General features: G+C 54.2%; 1 protein-coding gene across 2 annotated transcripts; it reads right to left on the minus strand.

Moving 5' to 3' along the window:
• Window positions 1-4,851: 4,851 nt before the first annotated feature.
• On the minus strand, window positions 4,852-11,473 carry DHRS1 (dehydrogenase/reductase 1). Of its 2 annotated transcripts, none has more exons than XM_034648709.1 (9): window positions 11,271-11,473; window positions 10,651-10,824; window positions 9,003-9,146; window positions 8,769-8,848; window positions 7,269-7,401; window positions 6,817-6,963; window positions 6,205-6,274; window positions 5,438-5,518; window positions 4,852-5,326 (listed from the first exon to the last, which is right to left on the minus strand). In XM_034648709.1, the coding sequence occupies exons 2-9, from the start codon at window positions 10,798-10,800 to the stop codon at window positions 5,220-5,222; spliced, it is 912 nt and encodes a 303-aa protein (XP_034504600.1). In that variant the 5' UTR covers window positions 10,801-10,824; window positions 11,271-11,473; the 3' UTR covers window positions 4,852-5,219. The 2 variants fall into 2 exon arrangements, with proteins under 2 accessions (XP_034504600.1, XP_002921109.1); XM_002921063.4 differs by having other exon boundaries at window positions 4,852-5,249; window positions 11,271-11,468.
• Between the last annotated feature and the right edge of the window lie 23 nt (window positions 11,474-11,496).

The following is an 11,496-nucleotide window of genomic DNA, read 5'->3' on the forward strand; positions in this document are numbered from 1 at the left end:
AGAGCGGCAGTCTGGGGTGGGTCAGTCCTGGGCACATAGGCTGGCCCAGCCCACCTGACTCCAGGTGGAGAAGTAGGACCCTCTCAAGGAGCTCCCATCGGGCTTGGGAGCTCAGCCACATTCTGGGTGGTATGGACACTCCAGGCATTGTTCTGCTCTGTTCTGTGAATGTATGTGTATGTATGTGTTGGGGGGGGGCGGTCTAAGAGCCAACACCTGACCTGGGGGTGGAGATTGACCTTATCTAGGCGATGGGGTGAGGACATCTATAGCTCCAATACTAGTCAAGAGCCAAATGAGTGTCAGAGTTTCCCCAGAAAGGGGCAGGAGCCATGGGAGAAGGCAGAAGTTTCTAGGACGTTGAGATGACCCTTGTGAGAATAATTCTGGTGGGTAGAAATGAGGCTGGGGTTGGGAGGGGTGGCACCTCCGGCAGCAGAACAGCTGGAGCGAAGGCACGGAAGGGAGTGTGGTCAAGTTGAGAGAAGAGAAACTCTGGATTTGCCCAGGGCGTCCTTGGGGCGAGGGAACTTGGGAACACTTTCGCCATCCTGCCCAATCTCCAACCTTCTCCGCTAAAAACAAAAGATGCTCCCAAACGAAAACCAAACAAAACCCCCCGAAAACAAAGCAACCGAGGCAGGGGGATGCTTGGGAAAGAGCCCGTGCTCTGGAGTCCTACGTTGAACCTAGACTCTTTTGCTATAAAGACTCGCAACCTGGACAAGTACCTCAATTTCTCTGAGCCTGTTTCCAAAGCTGTAAGAGAGTACTGACCTCATGTGGCAGATGTGAGAAGACCACGACCTCGGTGGACTGTTCGGGTCATTGTGGGTGCTCAACAGACGCTAATGCCCTCAGCCTCGACCATAACATGAGTCTCTGGCTGGTTCAGCTCCGTTCAAGTGACGGTGAAAGTCCAAAGCTGGGTCACCTTTGCTCCCTCCTGCATGAGCCCCTCTGAGGATGCCAAGCACTGTCTGTTGGTGGAGTTCTGGCTTTGCGTGTTTCCTCTGGAACCCCCTCTCCGAGAAGTGGGAGCCAAGACCTGCTCACTGGAGGACAGGTGCGTATGTGTCTGAACCTGCTCACAGAGACTGCACCAGGCTGACCCTACTTCCTCCCTCTGCCTCTTTCCCAGCATTTCTCACAGGCTCCTCCATTTCCAAGGGCCTAGAACGGGGTCCCACTCCCTCCTAGATTCCCTCATTATGAAGTTAAGCGCAGGCAGCTTCCAGTTCCTCTGCTCTCTGGCACACAAGCCCAGGCAGGCCCTGGGCCCCTTGACCTTGCTCCAAGCAAGCCGGCCCACTTCTAAGCTCCCCGAGGCACCTCAGTACAGAGGGCCACAGCATTCACCCAGAGAAGGTCCAGCCCGTGCCTGTCCTTCGCCCCAGCTGAGGGCGGGTTCTGTCTCTGCAGCTCAGCATGAGCTCAACACGGGGCCGGGTTGGCCTGGTCATATGGGAAGCCCCAGGGCTCTGTGAATGGTCCCTGGGCAGGGGCACCCATGGTTGCGTGTGGGGTGGGGCGGCCGGCCAAGTGGTGTGTCAGGGAAGGATCAGGACAGACTGAGATGAGCAAGGGTGCCCCTGGTTGCCTGGAGGCAGGAACTGAGATAGAGATGAGGTTTTGCAGGAAAAGGAAGGGATGAGAATGTTGTAAAAGTGAAACCTGAAAGGAACGAGACTTGTGTGTGACCTGGGAGGCAGCCTAGCTACACTGACCCCTCCTGCTTCTTTGAGTCCCCACCCTGGGTCTCTCCATCACTGTCTAATTGTCTCATGATGATAGCTGAAAGCACTTCGAGAGCCAGGCCTTTGTTTTACAAGGCCTGCCTGCACCCGTTCGCCGTTCCCTGCCCAGGGCTGGGCGCAAAGGATGCGACTGACGCCAGCTGACCGGGAGATGGAAGGGCAGGGAGAACATTAAGCACCGGGGCCAGGGGAAGGGCAGGGGAGGAGGAGCAGTGAAAGAATGTGTGGCCTGAGGAGGCATAGGCAGAAGGGTCCAGACAGAGGGGCTTTGTGGAGGGGTGGACCAACCAAGGCGGCGAGGACCAGGGACCAGACAGGATGGGGGGCAGGCTGTAGCAAAGTGACTTCTGAGGTCACCACGGGGGCTCTGCCCAGGGATGGGGAGACCAAGGAGCTGGAGGGGCCTCAGAAAATATCTCAGAGAGAGTCAAGGCCTCTGACAACTACGGGTGGGTGGGAGCCAGGATGAGGAAGGAAAAACGGCCGGCCTAGGCCTAACCACCACATCTTTTTTTGCCCATTGGGCTCGGGCTCCTGTGGGGCCCTCATGTGGACTTTTCTTTCCCCTTGCCTGAATCCCCACCCCCTTCTCACTCACATCACCCAAAGGGGCCTTCAGGAACTGATGGGAACTCCTCCTCAGTGACTTGTCCCAAAAGCTGGAATCTACACCCCTTGATCCAGCCCTTGCTCATCTTGGTCTGTCCCGATCCCTCCCTGACACACGCCTTGGCCGGCCACCACACCCCACACACAATCATGGGTGCCCCTGCCCAGGGACCATTCACAGAGCCCTGGGGCTTCCCGTTTGACCAGGCTGACCTGGCCCATTTTGAGCTGCAGAGACAGAACCCGCCCTCAGCTGGGGCAAAGGACAGGCACGGGCTGGACCTTTTCTGGGTGAATGCTGCGGCCCTCTGTACTGAGGTGCCTCGGGGAGCTTAGAAGTGGGCCGGCTTGCTTGGAGCAAGGTCAAGGGGCCCAGGGCCTGCCTGGGCTTGTGTGCCAGAGAGCAGAGGAACTGGAAGCTGCTTGCACTTAACTTCATAATGAGGGAATCTAGGAGGGAAAGGGACCACTTTTGTGTCTCAGTACGTGTCCTTTATTTTCTTAATGAGAAGTAATCAAACCTCTCCTCTCTCTCTCCCCATATCTTAAGTCTCTGGCCAGTATCGCTTCCCTTGGATCTCTAATGGAGCCAGTTGCTTCCTCCTGTATTCTCAGGATGCTCTGTGTGAACTTGGCTATGGCACCCATCTCACAAGCTTAACTAGTCTTCCCTGGGGCCTGACATGGTGCTGGGAAGACTGCAGGCATAAATAAACATTTTTTGGAATGAACACTGATACCCCCGCCAATGTCCTGAGACTCTGTTCCTAGGTTTCTCAGATCTTGAATCTCTTCCACCTCCAAACAAAACTCACTGTCCATGATTCACTCCCTCAGAGCTCTGTTACTCTAGCTTGTTTCGAACAGTGACTGACGCTTGTTGGAGGGAAGCAGGGTGGCGTGCCGGAAAGAACACTGCTCCTCTGGTTTCTTGGGATACCAGGACTGAGGTCCCACTCCACGTGGTGTGGACACTCGGGGCCTCAGTTCGTTCACTCACTTCCTCCACTCAGTGGAAACTCTAGATGGCTTCTAAGGTCTTCAGGGCCGAAGTGAAAATCCTGTGTGAGCCAGGGCCTGGTTTGTCTGTGCTCTGCGTTCCCAAAGTCAAGAATGGTGACTGATGGAGATCACATGCTAAAATATTTGTCAAGAGAAGGAACTGACAACTTGGATGGCTACATACTGCCTGGGGTTTTATACGTGTTACTTCATTTCATTCCCAAAGTGCTGGAGCCACAACTTGTACGTAGATGTGCGTGACTCTGAAACGCCTATTCTTCCCAAATCCCCTGTGGCCTTTAGGCAACCACGCCATCACGCAAGGATTTGTTCTAATGATGGCCGTGGAAGGCTGCCGGTCCAGAGGCCCTTATTGGTACTGTAGCTCATAGGCAACGCTCCTGTCCCTCGCCAACCTTAGGAGGTAATAGGAACTGAGGGTGGCGGGTGGAAGGGGGTCAGCGGGTGCTGAGGACATCTGAGCACGGTGGTCTACATGGGGTGCTTGGCCAAATGGCGGGATTTAGGTACAGAGTTCCAGACACGTGCTAAGCCAGCTCAATCAATCACTCAATCAGTCCCGATTAGCTGCCCCTGTTCCTTTCTGTGGCATGTATACTCTTGCTGAGGCTGAGTTCAAGCAACAAACGTGAAGTTACCCCGGACGGGGAGCAAGAAGACGAGTGCAGAGTCAGCGCTCACAAGCCACTGAGCCGCCCTCCAGCACATCACTGGAGCGGGAAGCTGTGGTGTCCCCAGAAGCCACAGGAAGGTCACAGCTTCCACACATGCTATGGCAGCCTGAGAAGCCTCAGCTCTCACTCTGCCTTCTGTAAAGATTAGAAACGGTCTTTGCGCCTCTGACAGCTGCCATCCCATTACATTGATGGCCATCTAGGATGCTGCTGGCGAGGTTCCCTCAGAGTGGCCCTTGGCTCCTCTTTGCCACATCCCCTGTGCTGCCTTGTCTCAGGCTGGGACAGCCCCCGGAGCAGGCCAGGCAGCCGTAAAGGGCTCTTGCAGTCAATTCCTCAGGAAGCAATTCAGGTGGTACCATCCCGAGAGGAAGGATGGGTGCCAACAGCTATTCCTCTGCCTCTCATTTGGATTTGGACAGTACTTTCCTCCCAAATGTCAGGAAATCATAAACACAAAGGAATCTGCCCTTGCCGCCCTGAGATCAGGCCCAGCTAGAAGGCAGCAGGCATCCCTGAGGAGATGGTGGACTGCAGGGGTGGGGAAGTACTGCGAGACAAGGGTGAACCTGCTGTGGTCATGAGGGACCCTGCTCCCCAGTGAGGCGTGGAAACAGGCCTTGTGGCCTGAGATGGGCAGCTCTACAGGGAAGAGCAGGCACACATCTGGAGGAAAGGGGTTTTGTACTGGCAATGGAACTCCTTGAGGGCTTAAACATTTTGCGTATCTTGGAACCTGTCTCTCCAGCACTTAACACTTGGCTGAGCACACATTCAACAGTCAACACTTGCTGAAAGAGAAATCAGACTTTATTAGCCTCCAGAGTGTTTTTCAATACTAAGGCAGAAAGTGAAATGTAGGGGCAGGTAAAATTAAGGCATAAAGGAGGATCCATCAGGGCCCCCAGGGCTCACCCAGGACACACACTGGAGGGCTTTTCTTCCTATCAAGGGTATGCAGTATGCAGGAGACGCTGCCTGGTTTCACTGAGACAGGCCTTACCACGTAGCCCGAGAGTGAGCAGAGTTATGACGTCAGGCCAGGAGGGTTAGAACTTGCTAGTGTAGAGGGTCATAATCCACTTGGGCATACGGAGGAAGCCAGGCAAGTAGGAGGCCAGCCAGCCCAGGCTGAAGCCATGGGAGAGGACAGAGCTCAAAGACAAATAGTCTTGGACAGGGCGGCCTGCAGACCACAGGAAGAGGAGGAGGGTTCGATCTTCACTTCCCACTCCTTAGACACCTCCACCTTGGCTGAAGAGCCTGAGTGGGATGTGATGGAAGAAGGAACAGGGAGAGAGTGTGGGAGAAGGAGGAGTGAGCAGGCAACGAAGAAAGGAAGGTCCAGGCTGGCTGCTGGGCCAGAGCTCTTACCATCCACATCCTGAAAGCTGTAGCGTCGAGCAAGGTCACAAGATGGCAGCACCTTCCCACTCAGCCTCAGGACATTGGGGTCTGTGGGCACAAATACAGCTGAGAAGGCATGCAAGTGACAAGTGACGCAGTGTGACAAGGTTTGGGCCCAATGGGACAGGGCACCACTGAAACAGGCTTGCTTAGGTACCCAGAATTCTTTCTGTTCCTAGGAAGGTTCTCAGACCTCTGACTCCTGGCTACACTTCCTGTAAGCCAGTTCCTTCCAAACCTCAAACTGGGCCATTCTGGGTCTCCAGAAGGCAGAGAAAACAAGGGTGTGCTCCTCAACCACCTCCTGAGCTGGGACTCAGGACTGGATGCCATCACCCTGCGGATTCTCCAGGCCCTTCCTCCCTCCCTCCCTCCCTCCAAAAAAAAAGAGGGAGAAGCAGACTCCCCACTGAGCAGGAAGCCCAAGGTGGGGCTTGTTCCCAGAACCCTGAGATNTGTTCTCTCTCCCTCCCTCCCCTCCCTCCCTCCCTCTCTCACTCTCTCTTTCTTTCTCTCTTTCAGATTTATTTATTTGGGAGAGAGAAAGAGAGCAAGAGCACACAGAGGCAGAGGGAGAAGCAGACTCCCCACTGAGCAGGAAGCCCAATGTGGGGCTCAATCTCAGGACCCCGGGATCATGACCTGAGCCAAAGGCAGATGCTTAACCGACTGAGCCACCCGGGCGCCCCATCTCCAGGCCCTTTCTTGTTACCACCTGCCCCCAACTCCTTTACCTGTTGCCAAAGCCACCACACATTTGCCACTCACTTCTGTGGTCTCCGCAGAGGAGAAATTAGATATGAGCTGAAACACAGGGGCAAAGAAGCGAAGGGCTAATCTCCAAGAGAACTGCCCACATTTCTTGCCCACTTTCAGCTCCTATTCCAGGAGAGACAAGCCCTCATCACTGCACCTGTAGGACTCAGAAGGTGCTGGAGCCACTCTTCCCTACATCCAGGTGAGCCCTGTACTCTGGCACCAGGACCCACTGCCACTCCTAAGCGGAAGCATGTTGGGATGTCAGTTATGTCTGGACCTCCTAGCCTAGTTCAGTGCAGGCGTCAAGAGCATGGGCTTCAGGCCACGAAGCCTTTCCACTTATGGCATACATGACCTTGAGCAAGTTTCTAACCTTTCCAGGTTTCGGTTTTGCCATCTGTAAAATGGAGATAATATCACCCCTACAGGATAAAGGGCATAATGTGCGTCCCGTGCTTGGGCCCGCGCCTGCCACAGCACAGCAGGTGCAGGGGACTGGCTCTCTGTTATTGTTACTGTCTTGTCACTGTGGATGGACAGGCAGAGTCCTCTGCACCTTCTGCCTTCCTCACCCTCCCCTTGCCCACCTGACTGAACAGGGGATCATCGGCATTGTCGTTTTTCACCACGACCTCCTTCATTAGTTCTGTCTGCACCAACCCTGGCCACAGAGACACGTAGCTGACCCCGTGGCGCCGCAGCTCCTGGGCACAGTCCACAGCCAGCCTGTCGCACTGTAGAAGGACAGAATGCAGGGTGAGAGCCAGGGCACCTGGCCACATCGCCTTCCCCTGCTGCCTTCCCTGACCCAGCCCCCTGACCCTTCCCGGGAGCCATCTCAGCTATCTACCTGCCCAGTGTGCTGCCTAGTCTGGCCACCCAAGAGGAGCCCGGGCAGAGGAACCGTCTATGGAGGGGCAGAGGGGGAAGTGGGGGTCGGCTGGCCTTACTACTCTGACCACTGGGCATTGTGTCTCCTGAGCTATAGGCACTGTCGCTGTCCGATGCCTCCCTGACCCCCGTGCTAGTGGGTCCTCACCGCAGCTTTGCCCACGCCATAGGGGACATTGAAGAAATACTGCAGCCCCCCAATGGAGGAGATGACCACGATGAGCCCCCGGCCAGCTGGAACCATGAGCCGTGCTCCATACACCGAGCACAAGTAGTGGCCTCTAGAGGGTGGGGCAAGGAAGGAGAAGGAGTAAATGATGTTGGCTGCTCGCCTCACTGCTGTAGCCCTGGAAGCTTCCTCTGCCCTCCAGTGGCTGTGACAGCCGACAGGCGGCCACATACGGGTAGCCGCAGACCTAGGGAATCAAGGGCTAGAGGCCACTTCCTGAGAGGAACACTGGTAAAACGAACCACCAGTGGATGAGTGCAAATGAAAAACTCAGTTTTCCACCCTTTTATGTAGGGAAAACCCAGTGCGCACATACTCGGTAACCAGAAAAACATTTCATCTGCATGGGAAACAGGACCCTCCAAGCGGAAACAAGGAGAGAGAAGGATAGTTTCGAAAGGAAAGCCCAAGCTACGGTAACAGAGAGGAAAGGCACAGTAAATGTATACATGAATGTATGTGGGGGGAAGGTGAGCACATGTTGCTGGGCTTCCAAGAGGGTCACCAAGTGGCCTTGACTTTGGAAAATTCATCAGGGCTCAGGGGCCAAAGTCTGGACCTCTCTGCCTTACAGGCTCATAACCCTGACTCGAAAGAGATGAGAGTGTGGAGCGCCTTCCCCTTCGGAGGGGTAACCAATTACCAGTCTTTGGGTTTTCTTTTCTTGCCTCTTAGCTCACCATCCTTCCCTGTCCTCATCATCTTTCTACCCTGGAAGAACTGGATTCTAATCCTTCTTCCCTGGGATTGCCACTAGAAGCTGTGGGTGTTCTTAAATGCTTTAGTCACAGATTTTCAGATAATCTCTTAGTTACTCCCCTAGGTGGCTGATCACACCCAGAGTGCGGTTTCTGAGAGGGCTCCATCGTTCCAACAATAAAAAAAGAGACACAGCTGGTGTCATGCCAGGTGGACTCTACGTGCTGTTTCATCGCGCTCCCATGCCAGACGTATGTGCAACTCTGACATGGGAGTGCCCCTGCCCGCGGCTCTGCTGGAGTGAGGATATGGAGGCTAAAATGGCAGGCGCTCACTCTCACTGACCTTCTCTTGATCTAAAACAAAAGAATTTCTTCCTCTAACCATTTGTGTCAATGTCACCTACAGGTGGTGTGCCTCACTGAAGAAAAGAGGCTCCCTTCCGGGCCACGCATTTGGATGTGCGGAGCAAGGCAGGAGAGAGGCCAAGAGCAAGTTCAGACGAAAATTACTGACAGAAACGAGGTAAAACTCAACGTTCCCAAGTACAGATCCACTTGGATAGAAATTCTTCAGAGGTGTAAGACAAATGGGACAAGAAGGAGGAGGAGATGGGGAGGTCAGAGGGACAAGGAGAGGGCACATGGGGAAAGGTCCAGGCCCTCAGCTGAGTGAGTGAGGGGAACCTGGCCCTTGTGGTGGGACAAAGGGAACACTCACCTCAGTCCCACATTGTTGATATCATCCCAGATGGAGGCAGGGATTTCCCAGAATGCTTTCTTAATGTTCTTCACAATTGCCTGGAAGGCATAGTAAGTGTGGTGAATTGGATGATCTGAGGGCACGAAGGTATGAGGGGCTGGAGAATGAAAGGGACAGTGAGTGGGGATGAGGACTCCAGGGTCAGAGGGGGAGATTAGGAATGCGGAGCTGGAATCAAAGTTTAAAGGGTACCGGGACTCCAGCATAGGCGTTGTTGACCAGCACATCCAGACGCCCCTGCTGTTCCCGATCCACTTGCTCGAACAAGCTTCGTACTTCACTCTCCTGGCTTGAATCACACACCACAGGCACACACTGGCCCCCTCGAGATTGGGCCTGGTGAGGGACAGAGGGAATATGAGTTTATAGTTGCACGTGAGTGAGACATGAGGCAACTCTCTTCAACTCCCAGCTTGGGGGGCTGAGAGGGCAAGGGTAGGAATCAAGGCCTGCAGCTGAGGGAAGACGGTGAGCAATACCGCCCTCTGGTGTCTGTTTGAAGAGCTTCAGGAATGCTAGGTCCTTTCCCCACACCCTGGGATTTCAGGTTCAAAATCTACATTTACTGAGGCCTACCATGGACGAGGCATTGTCCACTGCTAGTGGGAGGCAGGGGCACCGCTCCTGAGAAAGGAGTATCTCTCTTTTTCCTTGTCCTCGATCATTCCCATCTCTCATGCTCTGAGCTCCCACCCTTCACCACCCACGCGTAACCCCTACTCAGTCCCAGACTGTCACCTCACAATGCTCCCACCTAGTAACTGAAAAACCAAAACTCTCAGCTGAACTATTTCTTTTTTTTTTTTTTTAAAGATTTTATTTATTCGACAGAGATAGAGACAGCCAGCGAGAGAGGGAGCACAAACAGGGGGAGTGGGAGAGGAAGGCAGGCTCATAGCGAAGGGAGCCTGATATGGGGCTCGATCCCATAACACCGGGATCACGCCCTGAGCCGAAGGCAGATGCTTAACCGCTGTGCCACCCAGGCGCCCCTCAGCTGAACTATTTCTACTTTCCGTTCCATCTCACTCTCCACAAATGTGTCCCCATCCTCTAACTTCACAGGAAGAAAAATACCTTATTCAAGATCAATCTTTCTATTCTCCAGATTCAGGCTCTGAGTCCTGCCCTTTCACCTTTTTGCTTCCTAACTGCTCACCCACGTTCCCAGAGCATTCTGTGCCTGCCTCTGATTTCCTGCTGAGCCCTATCTTTAAAAGCAGAAGTGACATCTTACTAGTCTTGGTTAACCTCAGTACTTCACGTGATGTCTGGCAAACCAAATATTCATTTAACTGAAAATATACTTTTCCAGTAGAAAAGTCAAGTGTAAGTGTACAGCTCAATAAGGTCTTGCCTAAAATAGAGGAAAGCACAGGTCCACAACCTTTTGTTTGCAATTCCAAAACCCCTGAAGATCTCAAACAGAAAGTTTTTTCGGGGCACCTGGGTGGCTCAGTCCTTAGGCGTCTGCCTTCAGCTCAGGGCATGATCCCGTCGTTCTGGGATCGAGCCCCACATCGGGCTCCTCTGCTAGGAGCCTGCTTCTTCCTCTCCCATTCCCCCTGCTTGTGTTCCCTCTCTCGCTGGCTGTCTCTCTCTCTGTCAAATAAATAAACAAAATCTTAAAAAAAAAAAAGAAAGTTTTTTCATAAAACTCAGTGGCAAACTTTGACCTGATCTGAAGTTATTTATGGGCTTTATTTATTCCAGTTTGAGTAAATACTCACATTGTGTTGAAGAATATTATGACTTCAGGTAAGGGATTAGTGGAAGGAGTGGTTAATGGGAAGGGCTACCTCAGGCGGTTTCTGCCCCTGGTTCCAGAGGAAGCACCCACCTCCTCAGCAGTGGCCCGCAGGGTGTCCATATGGCGGCCAGTGATATAAACTGTGGCACCTGCTTGGCAGAGTTGCAAGGCGATGCCACGGCCAATACCTCTGGAAGCACCAGTCACCACGCACACTTGGCCCTTCATGGGCGCTTCCATGATTCACAAGCAAAAGGGGGAAATCTGTGGAAGCAAAGACTTGCTCAAGGGAAGGCTGCAAACTGTATGTGGAAGGATGACCCGGATAGGGGTAGGAGGGGGAGCCAGGGTTGGGATCCTTGGAACAGAAAGAAGTTTCAGAGTGGGACGGCAGTGCAGGCTCCAGCGCAAGGCTGTTGGTCCTTTTTGGGAGGCGAACGAGTTAAGCCACTACCGCGCGGCTAAGAGCGATCGAGGGACTATGACCCCAGGGGCTGGGTAGAGCTGGGTAGAGCTGGGTAGGGCTGTCCAGGGCTAGACACCTACCGGGACTCTGAAAGAGGCTGACCGGGTGGGGTTCTGGCGCGGCAGCCCCTCACGGCGGGTCCACGTGGGCAGGCTGCTGGGCTATCTGAAGCCAGAGGCGCGGCTTCCAGGTCGGGGGTGAGCACGGCCCAGGGACCCTGAGTCCTACGTGGTGGGACCCTTACCTGCTACCCGTGCGGTCTTGGAGTCCCGGCACCGTCTAGCTCGCAAAGTCCTTGGACTTCGAGAACTTCAATTTCGGCCGCGGGGGCAGGATGGGGCGACCGCAACCAAGTCAGAGCGTGAAGCTGGGCAGCCAGTCCTCGTTCTGGTCGGGAACCGGCTGCGGGGGTGGAGGTAAAGATCGGTCAGGGCTGCTCCTCAACTGGGGCAGGGACTGAGGGATGGAGG

Source organism: Ailuropoda melanoleuca, chromosome 20 (genome assembly GCF_002007445.2).
Source record: "Ailuropoda melanoleuca isolate Jingjing chromosome 20, ASM200744v2, whole genome shotgun sequence".
NCBI lineage: Eukaryota > Metazoa > Chordata > Mammalia > Carnivora > Ursidae > Ailuropoda > Ailuropoda melanoleuca.

Excerpts from the sequence above, each read along its gene's own strand:
- DHRS1 (XM_002921063.4), bottom strand. The coding sequence starts at position 10,800 with ATGGAAGCGCCCATGAAGGGCCAAGTGTGCGTGGTGACTGGTGCTTCC. Across the intron at positions 7,402-8,768 it reads ATCAACAATGTGGGACTGAG|AGGCCACTACTTGTGCTCGG; the intron begins GTGAGTGTTCCC and ends CCCACCCTCTAG. Across the intron at positions 5,519-6,204 it reads TGTGGTGGCTTTGGCAACAG|ACCCCAATGTCCTGAGGCTG; the intron begins GTAAAGGAGTTG and ends TTGTGCCCACAG.